Raw genomic sequence first — 16,754 nt, 5'->3', positions numbered from 1 at the left:
GAAGGCAGAGCCGCGTCCTCCTTCGTTGTTGTTTCTCTCTCTCTCTCTCTCTCTCTCTCTCTGTCATTTTCCCGATTTTTATGTTATCCGATTTCATCGCCGCGGTGTAATGCGCTTTTTGTTTTATGGGTGCCCGGTGGCAATTTCGTGATTTTGGGCGGCGGTGCGACGGGCGACGGCGGAGGAGGCCGGCTCATCAGGTCCCGAGTTTAAGATCGGATGCGATCACGCGTGCCCTCCTCCGTGTATTTCCTGTTCCGATGTGGTCGGAGTAAAGACACGCGATTTGATCGTTTATGGGATAAAGGTGAGATCCCCTCTTTTATTTGTCGTGGAGTTTGGTTGTATATGAAAATGACCGCAAAAAATGAAGAAAAGGAAAGGATCCAATCGTACCGTTCAGGCCGACCAGATCGGATCGGAATGCCATTTTAACCGCCTTCCCAAAAAGTTTAATGTTTAAATCAATTCGGGCAAATATATGTGCCGTTCCTCTTGCTGTTTACATCAGAGGTCACTCATCGATACATCGCGATTTGGATTCCGACCGGTCGTCGCGACCCCCGTTCTTTTTTGGCCTAAATTTTCCACTTCCACGATGAAAGCGGCGATCGAGCAACAACAACCGGTACTATAAAAACAAAAAAAGAAGTGATCAGGAGTGCTCCTAAAGTCCCTCTCTCTCTATATCTTTCTCTGTCCATTGATAACAATGGAAAGCGGGGGGTCATAAAGAAGCTCGAAAACGAAAGGATAAAGGGGATTAAGAAATGTAAACTGTCCGAAATTTTTTCAAAAAAGATAAAAATATCAAACGAGCGGCTTCCTTTCCTTTTCTTTCTCTTTCTTCCTTTTTCCCTTCTTTGTTTTTTCCGACGGGTTGTCCGAACGGTCTTTTCCAACAAAGAGACTTTTTTATCTCTCGTTCTCATGGGGGGCGGGGGGGCCACTTAGGGAGGAGAGGATCCTCCTGGATTTTAGTGGGGGTTTTGCTAAGACGACATTACTACGACGCGCACAAGCGAAAGAGGAGAGACGAATCCCCGGATTAAACGCGCCCCGACCGACCCACCCAATCCGACTAATTAAATCGATCCCCATCCCCGCCCGGCCCCCCCAACCAAAAAAAAAGCGGAAACGAAAAGTAGAAAATGAAAATGAAGAAATGAGGAAGGGGGGGCAATCCTAGCTGGCATGATGAATTGACCGAAACGGGGCCCTGATATTTTCTCGGCATGAAAGGCCAGACGAGACGAGAGACAGTGCCAGTGCTAAAAGTGCTAGTGCTAGGGAAGGGGAGTTTGGAGGTGACACGAATTGATTTTCGGGGGGAAAAAAGGGGGCGGTGGGGCGCGTGTTCTGCTTAGCTGGATCCCCCCCCGGTGGACGAGAGGTGCCACCAGACCCTCCCCCCCTCCCGACGATCCGGAAAGCAACGGCTACTTTTCTTTCTCTTGGCTCCATTCGTAATCCCATCCCCACCCCCGAAGAAGCCTCCGGGCTAGCCGTTCGTTTCGAACCAATCCTGGTTGCGGAAATATCCCGAGTCGCCGTCGGGGTTCGATTTGGGCTCGGACGTCGTATCGCGTCTCGAGAGCCGTGGCCTCGGCATCGACTTTTCTTTCGAGAATGAACGGCGTTGTTCGGGGTGTCTCGAGGACCTTGCTGGTTTCGATCGGGACTGATTTGGAATGTTCTTTCTGTGGCGGGAGCAAAATTTCATCGGCAGTCATAAATAAGTCGGGTGCAATTGTTTTAGCGATTCGAGTAGTGTTCTTACGCCTACAAGTCCCTCATGCTAGAAGACTACTTTTAATTAGATCTGTCAAAATGAGTTATAAACCTTTTTTTTTTTAATTCATATATGATGGGTTGAGTTATTATATGGGTTAGTTATATTTGGTAAATGGGTATGCATGAGATTTAACATAATATGGGTGTTAAATGGGTTTATAACTTACGAAGATCTAACTCACTTCTATGACTCTCTCTTCATTTTCTCTCGTCCTCACTAGATCTTCTGCTTACTTACTCGACGCTCTCACCTTGGTTTGGGTACGAACTTTCCTAAATTGAGTTAAATTTGGAAGCATTCTAACAACATGGGTCACGTTGAGTATGGGTCACGGGATTTGTGTTGCATGGAAATGGGTCGATTTGGGTTGGACCATTTTCAACCCGACCGAAATCCGACCTAAGCCGCTTGGTTGACGGGTCCACTTCCAATACATGACCAAGGACCATCATCTGGCGGGCTTCATAACAAAGTATGGCCCGTTGGGCTCGGCAAGAACATCAATTGGTTCGATGGTGGGCGGGCCGGGCTCTTAACCTTATTTCCGAACCCCACCGTAGTTTCTTAAGGCCCGGCCCGGCCCATTTATCAGGCGAAAGTAAAACCATCCAACGGTCCTAACTGCTCCTCCGACAAGATATTTCTCGGTTTTCCAGAATTTAGCGGCAAAACAGAGAGGACACAGCAAGCAAACCGTCGCCAAATGTTGTCCTCCACAAGTGCTCCCGTCGTCCACAATCCTCTTCTCCGGCGCGCCGGCCCGACCCGCGCGCGGCCCCGGCCGGCCAGTTTCCTCAGCGTCCGATCGGCTTCCTCGAGCCTCACCGAGAAGCCGCCGGCGATCGTCGAGGACAGAGTCGGGGGCCCGGGCGCCGAGCTTCGCGGCTCGGCGAGGTTCCCGGCGATAAGGGCGGCGAAGAGGGTGGTGCTGGTGAGGCACGGCCAGAGCACGTGGAATGCGGAAGGTCGTATCCAGGGCAGCTCCGATTTCGCGGTCCTCACGAAGAAGGGCGAGGCTCAGGCCGAGACCTCGCGCCAGATGCTCATCGATGACTCCTTCGACGTTTGCTTCACCAGGTGCGCGCGTCGTTTTTCGTTGCAGTCCTCGTAATATCTGAAACCTGCCTTGCTTCCTCTCATCGGAGCAGCGAGCGTGCTGTGGAGCTTGATGAATAGAATGACTGACGACTAGTGTGCTTCGGTGTGGAATATGTAATCAATGTAACTTACTTTTAGTGTGTAGTTCCTCGCAAAATGTTCTCTTGAACTGAAATCTAGCATTCGTTGTTGACGATGGAGTTGAAATGTCATCTCTGAATGGTGCGTTTCTCTGTTCAGCCCCCTAGCACGCTCGAAGAAAACAGCTGAGATCATATGGGGAGCACGGGAGGAGGATATGATTGCTGATACTGACTTGAGGGAAATTGACCTCTATTCATTTCAAGTACACTCGCTTACCCGATTTGTCCATAAGCCATCTGGATGTGCAAGATTGAAAATTGGGCGGTGCGTGCCAAATATGAACTGCTTTTTGTTGGTGTGGTGCAAAATCTAGGGGCTCCTGAAGCACGAGGGGAAAGCGAAGTATGGTGCAGCATTTCGGCAATGGCAGGTGGATGCCGCAAACTTTTGCATTGACGATCACTATCCTGTGAGGGAATTATGGCAACGCGCTAGCGACTGCTGGACCAAAATTCTTGCCCATGAAAGCAGGTCTGTTCTTGTGGTTGCCCACAATGCTGTTAATCAGGCTCTTGTCGCAACTGCTATTGGTACTTCATCCTTTCACTCTTCAGATGAATGTCTGAATATATGAGTTCTGAGATTAGCTTTGTTATCCATCCGACCTTTTTCTTTTGTCATTCTTCCTCTCAATGGTCAGGATTAGGGACAGAATATTTCCGGATTTTGCTACAAAGCAATTGCGGAGTCAGTGTACTGGATTTTACCCCGGGAGCTGAGGGCGGATCCCCATTTATATGCCTCAACCGGCTAAACCAGGTATACGTCATTCAAGTACTCAAAGATGTATTCATGATTGTTTACTACATTAAAGCCCTTCTTGTGTAAAAAATCAAATGATACTGCACAGACTCCAGGTTCGCCTGTTGCTGCTGGCAGTTCTGCAGGCAGAAAAACCAGCAAGAGGATCATACTTATCTGTCATGGAGTAACAGAGAGCGGTGCTGAGGTAAGAGCAATGACCCTATTGCTTATTATTTAAGCAAAAAAAAAAAAAATACCTGACTGCATATTCATTAGGGAATTATGTATCTGATTACTCCCGCCATTCGCCTCTCAATAAGATGCAGGTCGCTGAAAAGTCAAGTCCACTTAACCGATTATGCTTGGTGGATATTTCTGTGCCTTGTCCTTGGTTTCTATATGGCAAATATTACCTCGAACATGTCATTGCGGGGGTTCAAATTTTTCTTTTTAGGCCAAATTGTAGGGCTATTGTGCATACCTTCTTTTCTAGTCTCAGTGTAATTGGCTGTCAATTCAGATTATTCTTTACTGCAATTTCTGGTATGTACAAATGCCTAGAGATACATCTTATTAAGTAGGACACCTCTTGTGCACTTCAAAGTAAAATTGCTAGATGGGGATTCATAGTGAGGCTTTTCTTGTTTGGGCGGAGGTTTCTTTCTACTTCTCAGATCTCTTCCGCTCTGCAGATATACATTTTAGCTGCAGACATTTGCAGTGGAAGGCAGTATATTGGACTCTGCCTGTGCCGCAATTATCTTTTTACTCTATTTCCAGCTTCTTCAGTCTCTCGGTTTTAATATTATGATATGAACTTTTGATTATATGCAGGTTACTTTTCCAAGTCATAGTAATGAACCATTGAACATGCTTGGAATCATACAGGTTTGACTCTTCGGATAAACCATATAAGAGACGCACTGGAACGGGCTCATTTGCGTACCTATGATTATGATTGATTTTCTTTTGCCCTATATGACAGTCCCAGAAAATTGCAGAGCTCCTTCTTGATTTGAAGGTCAGCTCGATAATCAGCAGTCCGAGGAGCACCAGCATCGAGACAGCCATGGCTATATCGAAAGTAAGCTCATGTCCTGGGTCCTCACATCAGCATATCACTGTAGCTATGAAGAAAATGCCCCTACCCTAGGTTCTCAAGGAACTTAGTTATGCTATTGCGAAGTTAATCTCACTCTTAAGTCGTTCTTACTACTGTAGGTTCAAGAAGCCGCAGACTGCTTGGGTGCTGACTGTGTGCCACGCTATGTTGAGATGAAGCAAATGCAGGAACTTGGATGTGAAAACGTTCTGCAGCAATCGAAGAAGGTAAAGGCATCCAATCATGACAATGAATTGAACTTTTATCCACTGCCTAGTGCCATCGGCATCTTGAAGTTTTGTGCCACGCTGGGAATTACAGCAGCTGAACATGCATCTGGTTTTTTGAGGGGGACATTGCCCTCGTCTCTTTTCCTGCAGGATGCTGCCCCAGTTCCTCTTCTTCAACCCGGCTGGTTAAACCAACACGAAGACAAAGTCCTCACAGCGCTGTGGGATCAGTCAGGGAGAGCCTGGCAATCTCTCTTGGATGAACTTTCCGATGAAACCGAGCCTGAAAAAGTCGTGGTGGCAGTGGGGCATCCGGTGGCTCACATCGCACTGATGGGGCACTGCTTGGGTTTAACAAAAGAATGGATGGGATCCTTTCACCTCGACACGGGGAGCATCAGTGTCATCGACTTCCCCGATGGACCAGCAGGAAGAGGGGTTATCCGGTGTATAAATTACACCGCCCATTTGGGAAGATGGTCGATTCCCATTACCAGACCAACACTAGATGATGAAGATTTTTGATGTCTCACGAATGTTGATAGGTATACTCCAATAAGGAGAGCACGTGCTTAACACCCTGCTGCCTGTATAGTACATTGTCCGGTTGGTGTTATTATTGGACCATCCGTACTAATCTTCACTTATGTTAAGCCTGCTTTATCAACCGAAGTTTTCTTTGTAAAAGAGGGAAAAAGAACAAAAAGATAGCGTCCTACTTTCTTTGGTCATGTTGCTTTGTTGACAAAATTCCAGCTAATTCAAGTCAATTGGAGGGTCAACAAATGGGCAAAAAGAACGAAGCACACAGAAGAAAAATTAAGAAATGATGGGACGATGGACCTTATCAATAGAAGTAAAAACCATTCAAAGATTGCAAGACAGGAAACTTTCTTTACGGGCAAAACCAGCTTCCCGTAATTGCACCACCATAATAGAAAAAGTGACAGTGGCACAAATAATCTTTGAACTTTGACTCAATATATAACGTGATTCCTAAATTTTTGATTTGTTCAATGTGGTATCTGAATTTTAGCTCAATGGGCATAGTGGTCTTTAAACTTTTGGTACATGTTTAAGTTAGTCCCTGAATTATATGAAAATATTCAATATTATCTTTCTATTGATTTAAGTTCAAGGATAACATTGAACTTTTCATATTATCTAGGGATTAAATTGAATATGTATCAAAAGTTTAGGGATCACATTGAAGAAATTGAAAGTTTAAGGATGACGTTGCACATTGGGCTAAAGTTCAGAGACCGCATTAAATAAATTAGAAATTAAGGAATCACATTATATATTGAATCAAAATTCAGGGGCTATTTGTGTTATTTTCCCCGACAGAAAGAAAAAACAGAAGATTTATTAACGTTTACACATTTTTCACGTTCTTTTGCTGGAGCTTGGGTTGGAGCCCAAGATGAAATGGGACGAAGAAGACGTACGGACAGGCCCAGCCCCATCGGGAAGGCTGCTCGCGCGGTCGAACTAGCAGTCCTCGTGCTCGCCGTCGGCTCTGCAAATGCCCCCGGGTTTAGGGAGGTTTTGGGGCTGAAGAAAAATGGCAGCTTCCGTCGCCGGAAGATCCGCATTCCTCCGCGCCATCTCGAGAGCCACGGCGAGGACAGCTAGCTCGACGCTCCGAGGAACGGTTTCCGCATCGCCTCGTCCTTCGGGTTGTCCCCGTTTCGCGCTTCCTCGGACTCGGATTTCTCCTCCCCTGTCGTTCAGGTTGTTTCGCCGTCTCCTCCTCTCTGGGGTGCCTTCTTGTTTTCCTTGCCAGGAAAAAGAAAGGGTGCCGTTTCGATGTATGAGGTTGTCGGGTTCTGGGTTTGGATTACGAGCTCGTTTTTGGATTCGTGCTGTTTGTTAGGTTGATGCGGCGGGAGCTGAGCTCCCTCCTTCCCGTCCACAGCGCCATCGCTTCCGCTTGCCTTGTTTCGAAGCTCCCCAGCGAGGTCAACTCTTCCGCTGAAGGTCCTCTCTCTCTCTCTCTCTAGAGTTAGTTTGCAACTTCACAGTACTCGTGTAGAACATCGTGCAAAATTAATGACGCTTTTCGTTTCTTCAATATAACCTGACGTTGACAGGTAGGTTCGCTAACTATCTGAGTCCCATCTGAAGTTGGTGCCTGCTCAAAACGTAGAGAATGGCTCTCACTTCTTCGGAGCTGCTGGGTAATTCATTCGGCGGTCGGAATAGGCTTCCCAAGATTTTATCTGTTCATTCAACCATTACTTTCATATTAGAGGGATTTTGTTTTTTCTGTAGCATTCTGTATGGTGAGGATGGATTGGAATTTTGTTTTTCCCAAATAAATACCATATGAGATATGTAAGTACACTGCGAGAATCAATGGGCAGTACTAATGACTCGTTTATAATTGGTCGTGTTGAATTAAGCCTTCTGTTTGGACGTGAATCTCAAGTATTGCTTGAAATAGCAGTTGCCTTGATGCATCGCATGGTATCTGTGCTTCTTCATTGCTGTAAAGAGATAAATTGCATATCCATTATGAAGAATTTATAACAACTTACGTTACTCGAGGCTAAAATTGCCCTTGTAGCTGTTTTAGATTTTCTTCTGGAGATCTTCTGCAGTTTGTTGAGAATAGGAAAGCTATGGTTGTATTTGCATCAAACGAGATGCACTGAGAATCATCTGGAGGAAAATCTATGTTTGCTAATCTTTAGCATGCGGTGGTTGAAATTGGCAGATGTAATGGGTTGGCCTGAAGTCCGGAGTTATTCAGCAGGTTGTGCTTTCCTCTAGACGAGTTTTCATTCTGCTCCCCTATCTTAGTTACTCTATTAGGAAATGCTTTCTTTTACTGTGATGCATTTCGTGGGATCTTGAATGTAGTTGTGTGCCGGTCATGCTAAATGACTTGTGAGATGTTCATGCCAGAAAAAGGATGGATGGATGGATGGCTTTGAATTAGTCGAATATAGGGCATGGATATTCATAACATGACAGTTGCTTCCCTGCTGAAGTGGAATGATTACACCAGTATAATGATTAACGAGAGTTCTGTTCTCTGATACTTCGAACAGTTAGGGTTGACAGATTGGGGATGAATGGTGATGGTATGCTCTTACTCATCTGTGAGAGAGTGGGGGAGATGTGATGTGACCCACGACTCTGTATTCTGGTGGCTTGTGCTTATTTCTTTATCATGGCTTTCAAGTGCATGGCATACTGATTTAGTTGATAGTGAGATGCGATCCTTTATTTTTTCCTCTAAACTACAAGGATCAGATTGAGCTAGAAGCCATTTGCTCATCTTGGTTCGAATAACTCAGCCCGAACTTATCTGATCGGAGTCATAAACATTCCAAGGAAGGTTTTATTTAGTGGCTTTTGACTATTGTCATTTGCGGCTCTTTAATATCTAGAGAGTTTGACCTCTAGATGCTCGGGCTAGTTTGAAGGGGTAGAATGTGAGGGTGCAACATCAGGGCAAAACGACATGTACTCAGAGCTTTACTAGGAATAACTGCAGAGTTTCTGGTGATTCTTAATATTAGGTAATTCTGCTTGATGGTTCATATTCTCATTGGGCTTTTCTCTAGCTTGGAAAGGAGACATAAATCCATGGTAAAAAAGTGAATTTTTGGTTGAAGTAGGTGAATTTTCAGAGCAAGACGAGATACTAGTACCTCTTCAGCCGGTGCTTTATGTGTGGAACAATCGGAGGTCTGGAGCTCAACAGGCTCTACTTAGTCGTCTTGAAACTTCATTTGCCAGCATATTCTCCTCCTTGTGTTGTGATTTTATTGCAAGCAAGAGCAGACATAATTTCTTAGGTTATCTGTTGTTGTATATGGGTTTGGACTAACTTTGTTTTTCGAGCATGTCAATATCAGCCAAGACTCTTCAGTTTGTAATTTTGTAATACCACAAGTTTTGTGCCATTGCTCATGCCGCATGACAAAAATCTATTTGCATATCTGTGGTTGGGTGAGCAAGATCTTGGGCCGACCAATGCAAAGAGTTGGCATTTTGGACAAGTTCCATCATTTGCCAGGGGAAGAAAATTGTCAAGAGGTCCACCGTTTCTCCTTTTTCATGTGGTGGTTAGGCCATGGAGGTTGGCAGGTGAAAACACGTTTTTCATCAAAGGCTGGCTACAACTGGGAAGAATCTATTGAGGTGATATCTGTCTATGCAGGTAATGTAACTGCCCCTTTGCTCCCAACTGCTCGCTTCTACAGTCTCCCGTGTAATTCATTTATATCGAGTGTGATAGGCAAGTTTAACTCTTGCTCGAATTTGTTCTAGCGATAGCATTCAAGTCTAGTATTTGAAATTCAAAGACATTTAATTAGCTCAGATGCTAAGGTGACTGGAAACTTTTGCGTGTTTTGGGTATAATTCATGCTGATTTTATTATTTTGTCTCGTGTCTTGGATATTCACCGTCTTCTTTCAGAAACTATCTGCCGAGATTTGTGCGAGCGATCTTTATCTAACAATTTTGCTTGTAAGCTAAGGCTACGAATGATAATCATTTTGTTTCTAGTTTTCTATTCCAGAAACAAGTTTGGAACAAAAATCCGTTTGGTAACGCAATTTCATTTTTTAAATTTCTGGAACAAAACTTGATTTCAGAAACAGGTTTGGAATAGAAATGAGAAGTAAAAATTTTCTACTTTTTTATTTTAGAAATAAAAATGAGAAATAAAAATTCTTCTCATTGCTTGCTTTCGTTTCTAGCCGGTCGCCCATCTACTGTCCATTGCCGCCCACTTGCCGGCTATCGCTTCCCACCGTTCGTCGTCTCTCGCTGCCGTTTGCCCTCTCCCGCTGCCGGCTTCCCTCCTCCCGCCGTCGCCCCCCCTCGTCGCCAGCCGTCGATCGCCTCCTGCCGCTGCTTGACGCCGGCCGCCTCCGGCCGCCGTCCTCCACATTGGTTGCGTCGCCGTCCGTTGCTGCCTCCCCCCACTGTTTGCCGCTCGCCGTTCGCTGCCACCGTCCACCCTCCTCCCTCCGTTGCCCCCCTCCTGCCGTCGGCCGTCGCCCACCTCCTGCCGTTGCCCAATGCCGGCCGCCTCCATCTGCCGTCCTCTGCACTGGCCGCGTTGCTGTTGACCGCTGCCTCCCCTCGCCGTTCGTCGTTCGCTGCCACCGCTGCCATCCGCGCGTCGTCCACTCATCGACCACTCGAGAGAAAGAAATTTTGTGCCCTTATCAAACAAATTTTTGTTTTAGGAATAAAAATTTTGTGTCGTTATCAAACGTGTTTTTTTGCTCAGAAACTCGTCCAGGAACAGAAATAGAAAAATATTTCTAGCTATAAATTGATTTTTGAAATAGAATGATTGCCATTCGCAGTCTAAGAAGACAACAGAAAAGCTATTGATTTCAAGTCCATGTGCTGTGCATTGTAAATTTGCATTGGCTCTGACCCTAACAACATGTTTGGTCTAATGGAATCGCCGTTTCTCAGTGGAGGTATTTTTGATTGGAATGATTACTCTATTCACTGGTTAGGAGTATTTGTGGAATCTAGGCCTATTCTAATTACTTTTCTTTCCATTGCCATACAAGTATATCTTGTTCCTTTTCGATTTGCCTTCGGAAGGCCAAAACAGCAAGGTCGGATCGATCAAATAAGCATTTCACCTTAGGCCTATACAATACTTGGGGTAACGATCGTTCTATTGCTCGGTTAGCAATATTTTAAGGAAATCCATTCTATTCTTGTGGATTCACCATTTCAAGTTTTACTATTCTGTTCCATGAATGGTAAGCAATTTTCTGTTTGTGGTTGGCTAATCTCGTAAAACTTTCATTGACCATATTGATATAGATTGGGGAGCTGCACATGCAACCGGTAGATGAGATGTCGATTCAGCTTATCTTATTATTATATCGATGAAGCCGTTGTTTGATGGCAGCTCTTGAACGAGACAATAGAGCTCAAACGACTTCTTCTCATGGCCAACAGTTGTTTTTTTAGTATATGTGTAACAAACGGTGTTCTCCCCGGCGCATGCGATCGGCATTCTTACGAACAGAGATAAAAAGCTTGATTTCGCAATTACTGCCAATTGATGAAGGTTCTAATATGCATTAGGTGCACTCAAAAGGGTGATCGATGCTTGGATCTAAGCGGTCCTGTGCATCCTACTTGATTTAGGAGTTCTTGTTTGCACGATATACGCGAGCGACCCATTGTGTGTTCTTACTAACTTCTCCCAACGAGACAATTATGGCACAAGTCCCATGGTTCGATAATGCACTCAACTTATAAAACTTTCATTTCGTACATTTAAATGGTAAAACTCATTATAGCCGTTCGCTTTAGCCTTTTCATTAACATTTTAGATTTTAATAGATGAAAAACATTACGTGAGTAATAGTAAAAGCAGTCACATAGCATTTTTCGTCAGCTTATCATTGGCGGATTTAACCGAAAGGATTCAAGCGGGTTCAAACTATAAGTCTTCAAGGCTTAAATGTATGAAATGGTAAATTCTAGGATTCAAGTGCATCGTCGCGACAAATTTAAAGATTTACTTTGTAATCGTCCTCTCCCAGTTGACTAACACGCTCCGGTGTGCACGCATCGCAATATAATTTACTCCCATGATAGCGCTAGTGACTTAAGACACTAATCGGTTTAGATCGCTCGGATAAACAACTTTTCGGGAAAAGCGTGGAGCCATACCGTGCGAGTGTCAATGGTGATAGGGTGCTGCATAATGCGATGGGAGTTTGGGTTTGGCCTTGCCTTCACACACACCTAATTCCTCCCCTGCTATTTGAAGTCGTTTTTGACGAGGCTATTAATCGTCAAGCACAAGATTAAAAAACTCAATCAATCCAATGGGTAATCAAAGAAGATTAAACTTTTCGAACCGTCAATTAAGCGGTCGGTCGTGCTTATGGAAAATGATCAAAAGTCGGTCCTCCTCCTAGCGTAGCGTGCAAGATGCGATAACACACTTTACACCACCAAAAGAGGTTTAAGTCACGAACGCCATGAAAGCTTTTTGCAAGAAAACTCTCTGGCAAAACTTGGTGTTTTGTTAATGGGTAAAAGGTATGGTGGGGGGGTGGCCCCATGCCCTTTCTTGACTTTGTCCCAAGACGTTTTCCCTTGGGTGTTTTTTCAATGGGAAAGCTTCTTCGTCTCTTTCCTATTCAGGGGCTCGTCATAATCTCAGATGACCTGTCAACCAACAGAAAACCAAGACGTGGAAAAATGGTATTATTATTAGGGGTAATGGAATCTATATAAATTAAAAAAAAAAACGAACAAAGCTTTTCTCTAAAAATTATCGTATAACGATTATAATAATCGCTAACGTTTTCGGGGTAACTCATCCTACTAAGTATTTTCTTGAGAGTTTTAGCTATCCTCTCGATACTTGCCGGGTATTAAAGGAATGGCGAATAAGTTTTGTGAAAAAGTTGGATGTGAAGCAGTATGATTCTGAGAATTAGGTTATGGTTTATTAATATTAAAGTTTTGACTTTCGTAGTTTTTTGTCTACAAGATCAAGCATATAGATCTTTATACTTCAGTTATTCTTTTCTCTCTTTTAAGTTACCCGAGTTCCGATATGTGATTGTTTTATTATTTTGATTTTTTTTCCCGTTTGGTTTGTTAGAGTGTTTTACATTTTTCATTTGATCAAGCACTGATATATTACCAAAAAGTTTGGTTGACAATAATGAGCTTTTGGTTACTGACTTCCAACCTTTGATTTTTTTTTTCTTTTGGATTTTATGTTGATTAGTTGACGTTTATATCTATGTTTTTTGGTTGATCACTAATTTATTTCCGTACAAAAAAGGGCAGGTTAATGGTCTAGTTGATTTATGACACGGGAAATTTGTCCAAAAAGTCCTAAACTTATTGTACGGCGACTAATTCAGTCTTTAACCTTTCAATTGTACTAACTTAGTCCTAAACCAATTGTAGAGTGGTCAATTTAGTCCTAAATCTTCTGATGATTTGTAAATTTAGTCATAAATCTTTTAACGAATTTCCAATGTAGTCCTTCCGGATAATTTGCCTGGAATTTGCTTAATGCGGCAATGCAGTTAGCATCGGCTAAAATTAAAAAAATTATTCACGTTACCATTGGCCGCACCACATAGGATGGCCAGTGCTGACTAATTGCCACGTTAGCGATTTTCGATCAAAATTAGCCAAAGGGACTACATTGGTAATTCGTTAAAAGGTTTATAACTAAATTGGCAAATCCTCAAAATGTTTAGGACTAAATTGACATAATTAAAAGGCTTATAATTGAATTGGCAAGTTGTTAAAAGGTTTAGGACTGAATTGGTATAATTGAAATGTTCATGACTTAACTGACTGCTGTACAATAGATCTAAGACTTTTTGGATAAATTTCCCTTTATTACATTAATACACAAAATGACGTGACGAAATATTAACTAATGATAAAAATGCTCTATTTGTTTGAAAGCTTATTTAAAGTTTGTCACATCACTTAGCATATCGGTTTATCAAGCTTTTCTTGTTTATCTAGAATGACTCACAAAAAGGAGTAATGTTAAATACATTGATTAATCTATAAAATAGATATGCAAAGTGATATTGCATATTGTAATTCTTAGTGGGACGTATGCTTAGTTTAAATAAATGAGTACTAGTCATTGCTCAGCACGAGTCTATCACCGTTTAATTAATACATAAATTTTCTAAATATTTGGTCTTCCATGCCCAAAAATGATTCAAAAGGGGGGAGGTTTGAACGGGTCCACCCACCATTCTTCAAGTTAAAAGAATTTCAACAGCTAAAAGCATGGACAGTTCAAAGAGCACTCACCGCTTTTCATGCCAAAACTCAAAACGATAAAGGAATTCGTTTATTTTCTCAGCATACATCTCTCTCTGCAATTGTTTCATCTCTCTCTGTCTCTCTCTCTCTCTACGAGCTGTGGTTTTGTATCACCACTTCTCTCTTCCACAGAAATCTCACAGAACTACAATGAGAGACTTCATTTCTTGCTTCAGCGAGGACTCCATCAGTTTCTCCAACCCATCATGCTCCCACCCTTCCAAAAACGCTTTCATCTCTCCCTCCCCTCTTCCTTCAGTCCAAAATGCGGTCACCTGCGTCTACAAGACCATCCTCTCCAAGCACAAGAAGCACCTCTTGATCACCATCTCCTGGCTCACTGCACAAGCGGGTCATCGAGACGTGATCATGAGCTTTGACCACGATCCGTCTTCTTCCTTCAGGCTCAGCACCAATTCGGGCTTGTTCAGGAAGAACAGGGGCCACTGCAGGAAGATGGAGCACCAGAATTCCGAGGTAGAAGTCTTCTGGGACTTTTCGAAAGCCACGTACGAGATGGGACCGGAACCTGTGGACGGGTTCTATGTATTGGTCCTGGTTGATTCTGAATTAGGTCTTGTTCTTGGTGACATGGCAACACAAGAAGCGATCTCCAAGAAGCTCAAGGTTTGTGCAAGCAGGGATAAAGCGAAATTCTCTATGGTTTCGCGGCGAGAGCATTTGTCGGGCAACTCAGTGTACAGTACCAAGGCCAGGTTCGGCAAGACGGGCATCGTGCATGAAGTTCTGATCAAGCACAGAGATGAAAGCGAGGGGCAGAAGTATCCGGTCCTATGCGTTTACATCGACAAGAAGATTGCGCTGAGAGTGAAAAGGTTGCAGTGGAACTTCCGGGGGAGCCAGATGATTTTCGTCGATGGCTTGGCGATCGACCTGTTGTGGAATGTGCACGACTGGTTCTTCGCCCCGGGGACCGGATGTGCAACGTTCATGTTCAGGATGAGAAACGAAACATCGGCGGCGACCTCAACGACGGATGATAATGAAAGGTTTTGGTTGGAAGAGAAGTTTGTGATGCAAGAAGAGGAAGAGTGTCAGAGAGGTGATTTTTCTTTATTGTTATGTGCAACCAAGATGACAGAGGCCAGTTCAAACGTGTAGCTTTGGGATTCTCTCTTCTTTGGGTTTCTTCAAGTCCGAACCATAGATCGAATTGTGTAACTTGTGATCTTTCTTCATCTGTCTCACATTACATGTTTAAAGGAGGTACGGAATACTTTTGAGTTAGCTTTGTCTTTTTAGGCAAACAAGGAAGGTGCAGATGAACATATTTTTCCTTGTTATATTTGGTCTTAATTCGTTTTTTTTGGCCAAAATTCTCTTCATTTGTTGAGTAGGGTGCTTTTTGCAGAGCTGAGGTGTTAATGTATTATATACAATGATTGGTCTCTCTCTCTTTCTCTCTTTCTCTCTCTCTCTCTCTACCCCACAAATGAATTTTCAAAGTTTACTGGGATATATGCACTAGAAGTCCTAAAACTTGTTACAAAAGTGCATTTGAGTCCTAAAACTTTCAAAAAGTGCAAACAAGTTCTAAAACTTGTCACGAAAGTGCACTTGAGTCCTAAAACTTTCAAAAAGTGCAAATAAGTCCTAAAACTTGTCACGAAAGTGCAAACAAGTCCTAAAACTTGTTACAAAAGTGCAAATAAGTTTTAAAACTTTCAAAAAGTACAATTAATGGAAGGACTTGATTAAATCAATTTGATAAGTTTTAGGACATGTTTGCACTTTCGTGACAAGTTTTAGGACTTGTTTGCATTTTTTTAAAGTTTTAGAATTCAAGTGCACTTTCATGATAAGTTTTAGGACTTGTTTGTACTTTTTGAAAGTTTTAGAACTCAATTATACTTTCGTGATAAGTTTTAGGACTTTGAAAGTACTTATCCCAAGTTTATTTTAAGGGGGAAGGGAGGGTGGCAAACAGCAAGCATGAGTTGAAAAGCATCATATGATTGCATGATGTGCAATCATGAGTTGGGTAATCTCTCCAAATCAAAACCTGAGGGCCTCTGGAGTCTCTACCATGCCATCACACGCACACCTCGCTAATGTTAATTTGGAATGCATTCTAGACCCTACAGGCCACAAAACGAATCGGGTCGCGCCCCAAAATATTCACAGGCCGCTCCAATCGGATTTCACGGCGTAGTCTCTTAAGACAAAATGTTCAGATCCCACGAGATTTCACGATACCATCGTCCGGTCAACTTGCGAAATGCTGCATACATAACCCAGTTCTATACTCTGGCCATACTCGTGCGCATTCATTGGCAACAAAACGAGAGTCAACAGCATGTTTCATTCGATACTGAATGTTCCTTGAAAGAACAGATGGAAAAGTTGCAGCTGGGATATATGATGCTTTTCAGTCAACAAGGATGCATCGCTAATTCAACTTCGTTGACCTGACTAATCCGTGTTTCATGATGGCGAGCTTTTACAAAACGTCACAAAGTGCCGGCGAACTTACTCAACGAGTTTTTAGAGAGAATCTTCAGTCAACAAAATGAGGCTTCAAACTCGAACGTGGCAACGAAAGCAAGAAGCCATTCTTGATCGAGTTTAAGCTTCTCAAACGCAACGGAAATTGGAAAAGGAAAATGATACAAATGATCCTTAAATTTTGACTAAATGTGTAATATATCCTTGAACTTTTAATTTATTTAATGTGGTTTTTGAATTTTAGATCAATGTACAATATGATCTCTGAATTTTCAATTTCTTCAATATGGTCTCAGGATTTTTGGTGCATGTTCAACTTAATCTCTGAACTATATGAAAATATTTAATGTTG

At 43.0% G+C, this 16,754-nt stretch overlaps 3 protein-coding genes across 5 annotated transcripts; all 3 read left to right on the top strand.

Annotated features, from left to right (window-relative positions):
- The first annotated feature begins 2,457 nt into the window (after positions 1 to 2,457).
- Positions 2,458 to 5,800, top strand: LOC115678535 (probable 2-carboxy-D-arabinitol-1-phosphatase). 2 transcript variants are annotated; one of them, XM_056313544.1, is made up of 9 exons: positions 2,458 to 2,872; positions 3,134 to 3,239; positions 3,351 to 3,567; positions 3,678 to 3,796; positions 3,888 to 3,988; positions 4,633 to 4,669; positions 4,767 to 4,865; positions 5,003 to 5,110; positions 5,264 to 5,800. In XM_056313544.1, exons 1-9 carry the CDS (start codon positions 2,499 to 2,501, stop codon positions 5,636 to 5,638), a joined length of 1,536 nt encoding a protein of 511 aa, XP_056169519.1. In that variant the 5' UTR covers positions 2,458 to 2,498; the 3' UTR covers positions 5,639 to 5,800. The 2 variants fall into 2 exon arrangements, with proteins under 2 accessions (XP_056169519.1, XP_030457790.1); XM_030601930.2 differs by having other exon boundaries at positions 2,459 to 2,872; positions 3,888 to 3,986; positions 4,616 to 4,669.
- Positions 5,801 to 6,627: 827 nt separating this feature from the next.
- Positions 6,628 to 7,499, top strand: LOC115675596 (uncharacterized). Of its 2 annotated transcripts, none has more exons than XM_056313313.1 (3): positions 6,628 to 6,847; positions 6,990 to 7,074; positions 7,207 to 7,499. In XM_056313313.1, the coding sequence occupies exons 1-3, from the start codon at positions 6,678 to 6,680 to the stop codon at positions 7,225 to 7,227; spliced, it is 276 nt and encodes a 91-aa protein (XP_056169288.1). In that variant the 5' UTR covers positions 6,628 to 6,677; the 3' UTR covers positions 7,228 to 7,499. The 2 variants fall into 2 exon arrangements, with proteins under 2 accessions (XP_056169288.1, XP_030454180.1); XM_030598320.2 differs by having other exon boundaries at positions 6,990 to 7,093.
- A 6,370-nt stretch (positions 7,500 to 13,869) lies between these two features.
- On the top strand, positions 13,870 to 15,350 carry LOC115675566 (uncharacterized). Its single transcript, XM_030598294.2, has one exon. The coding sequence runs from the start codon at positions 14,087 to 14,089 to the stop codon at positions 15,056 to 15,058; it is 972 nt and encodes a 323-aa protein (XP_030454154.1). The 5' UTR covers positions 13,870 to 14,086; the 3' UTR covers positions 15,059 to 15,350.
- The last annotated feature ends 1,404 nt before the right edge of the window (positions 15,351 to 16,754 follow it).

The sequence above is a fragment of the Syzygium oleosum genome, unplaced genomic scaffold (genome assembly GCF_021117445.2).
Source record: "Syzygium oleosum isolate NSW1041296 unplaced genomic scaffold, Sole_v2.1 Sole_v2.07, whole genome shotgun sequence".
In the NCBI taxonomy this organism is placed as follows: Eukaryota; Viridiplantae; Streptophyta; class Magnoliopsida; order Myrtales; family Myrtaceae; genus Syzygium; species Syzygium oleosum.
This window is presented reverse-complemented; position numbering and strand designations above follow the sequence as displayed.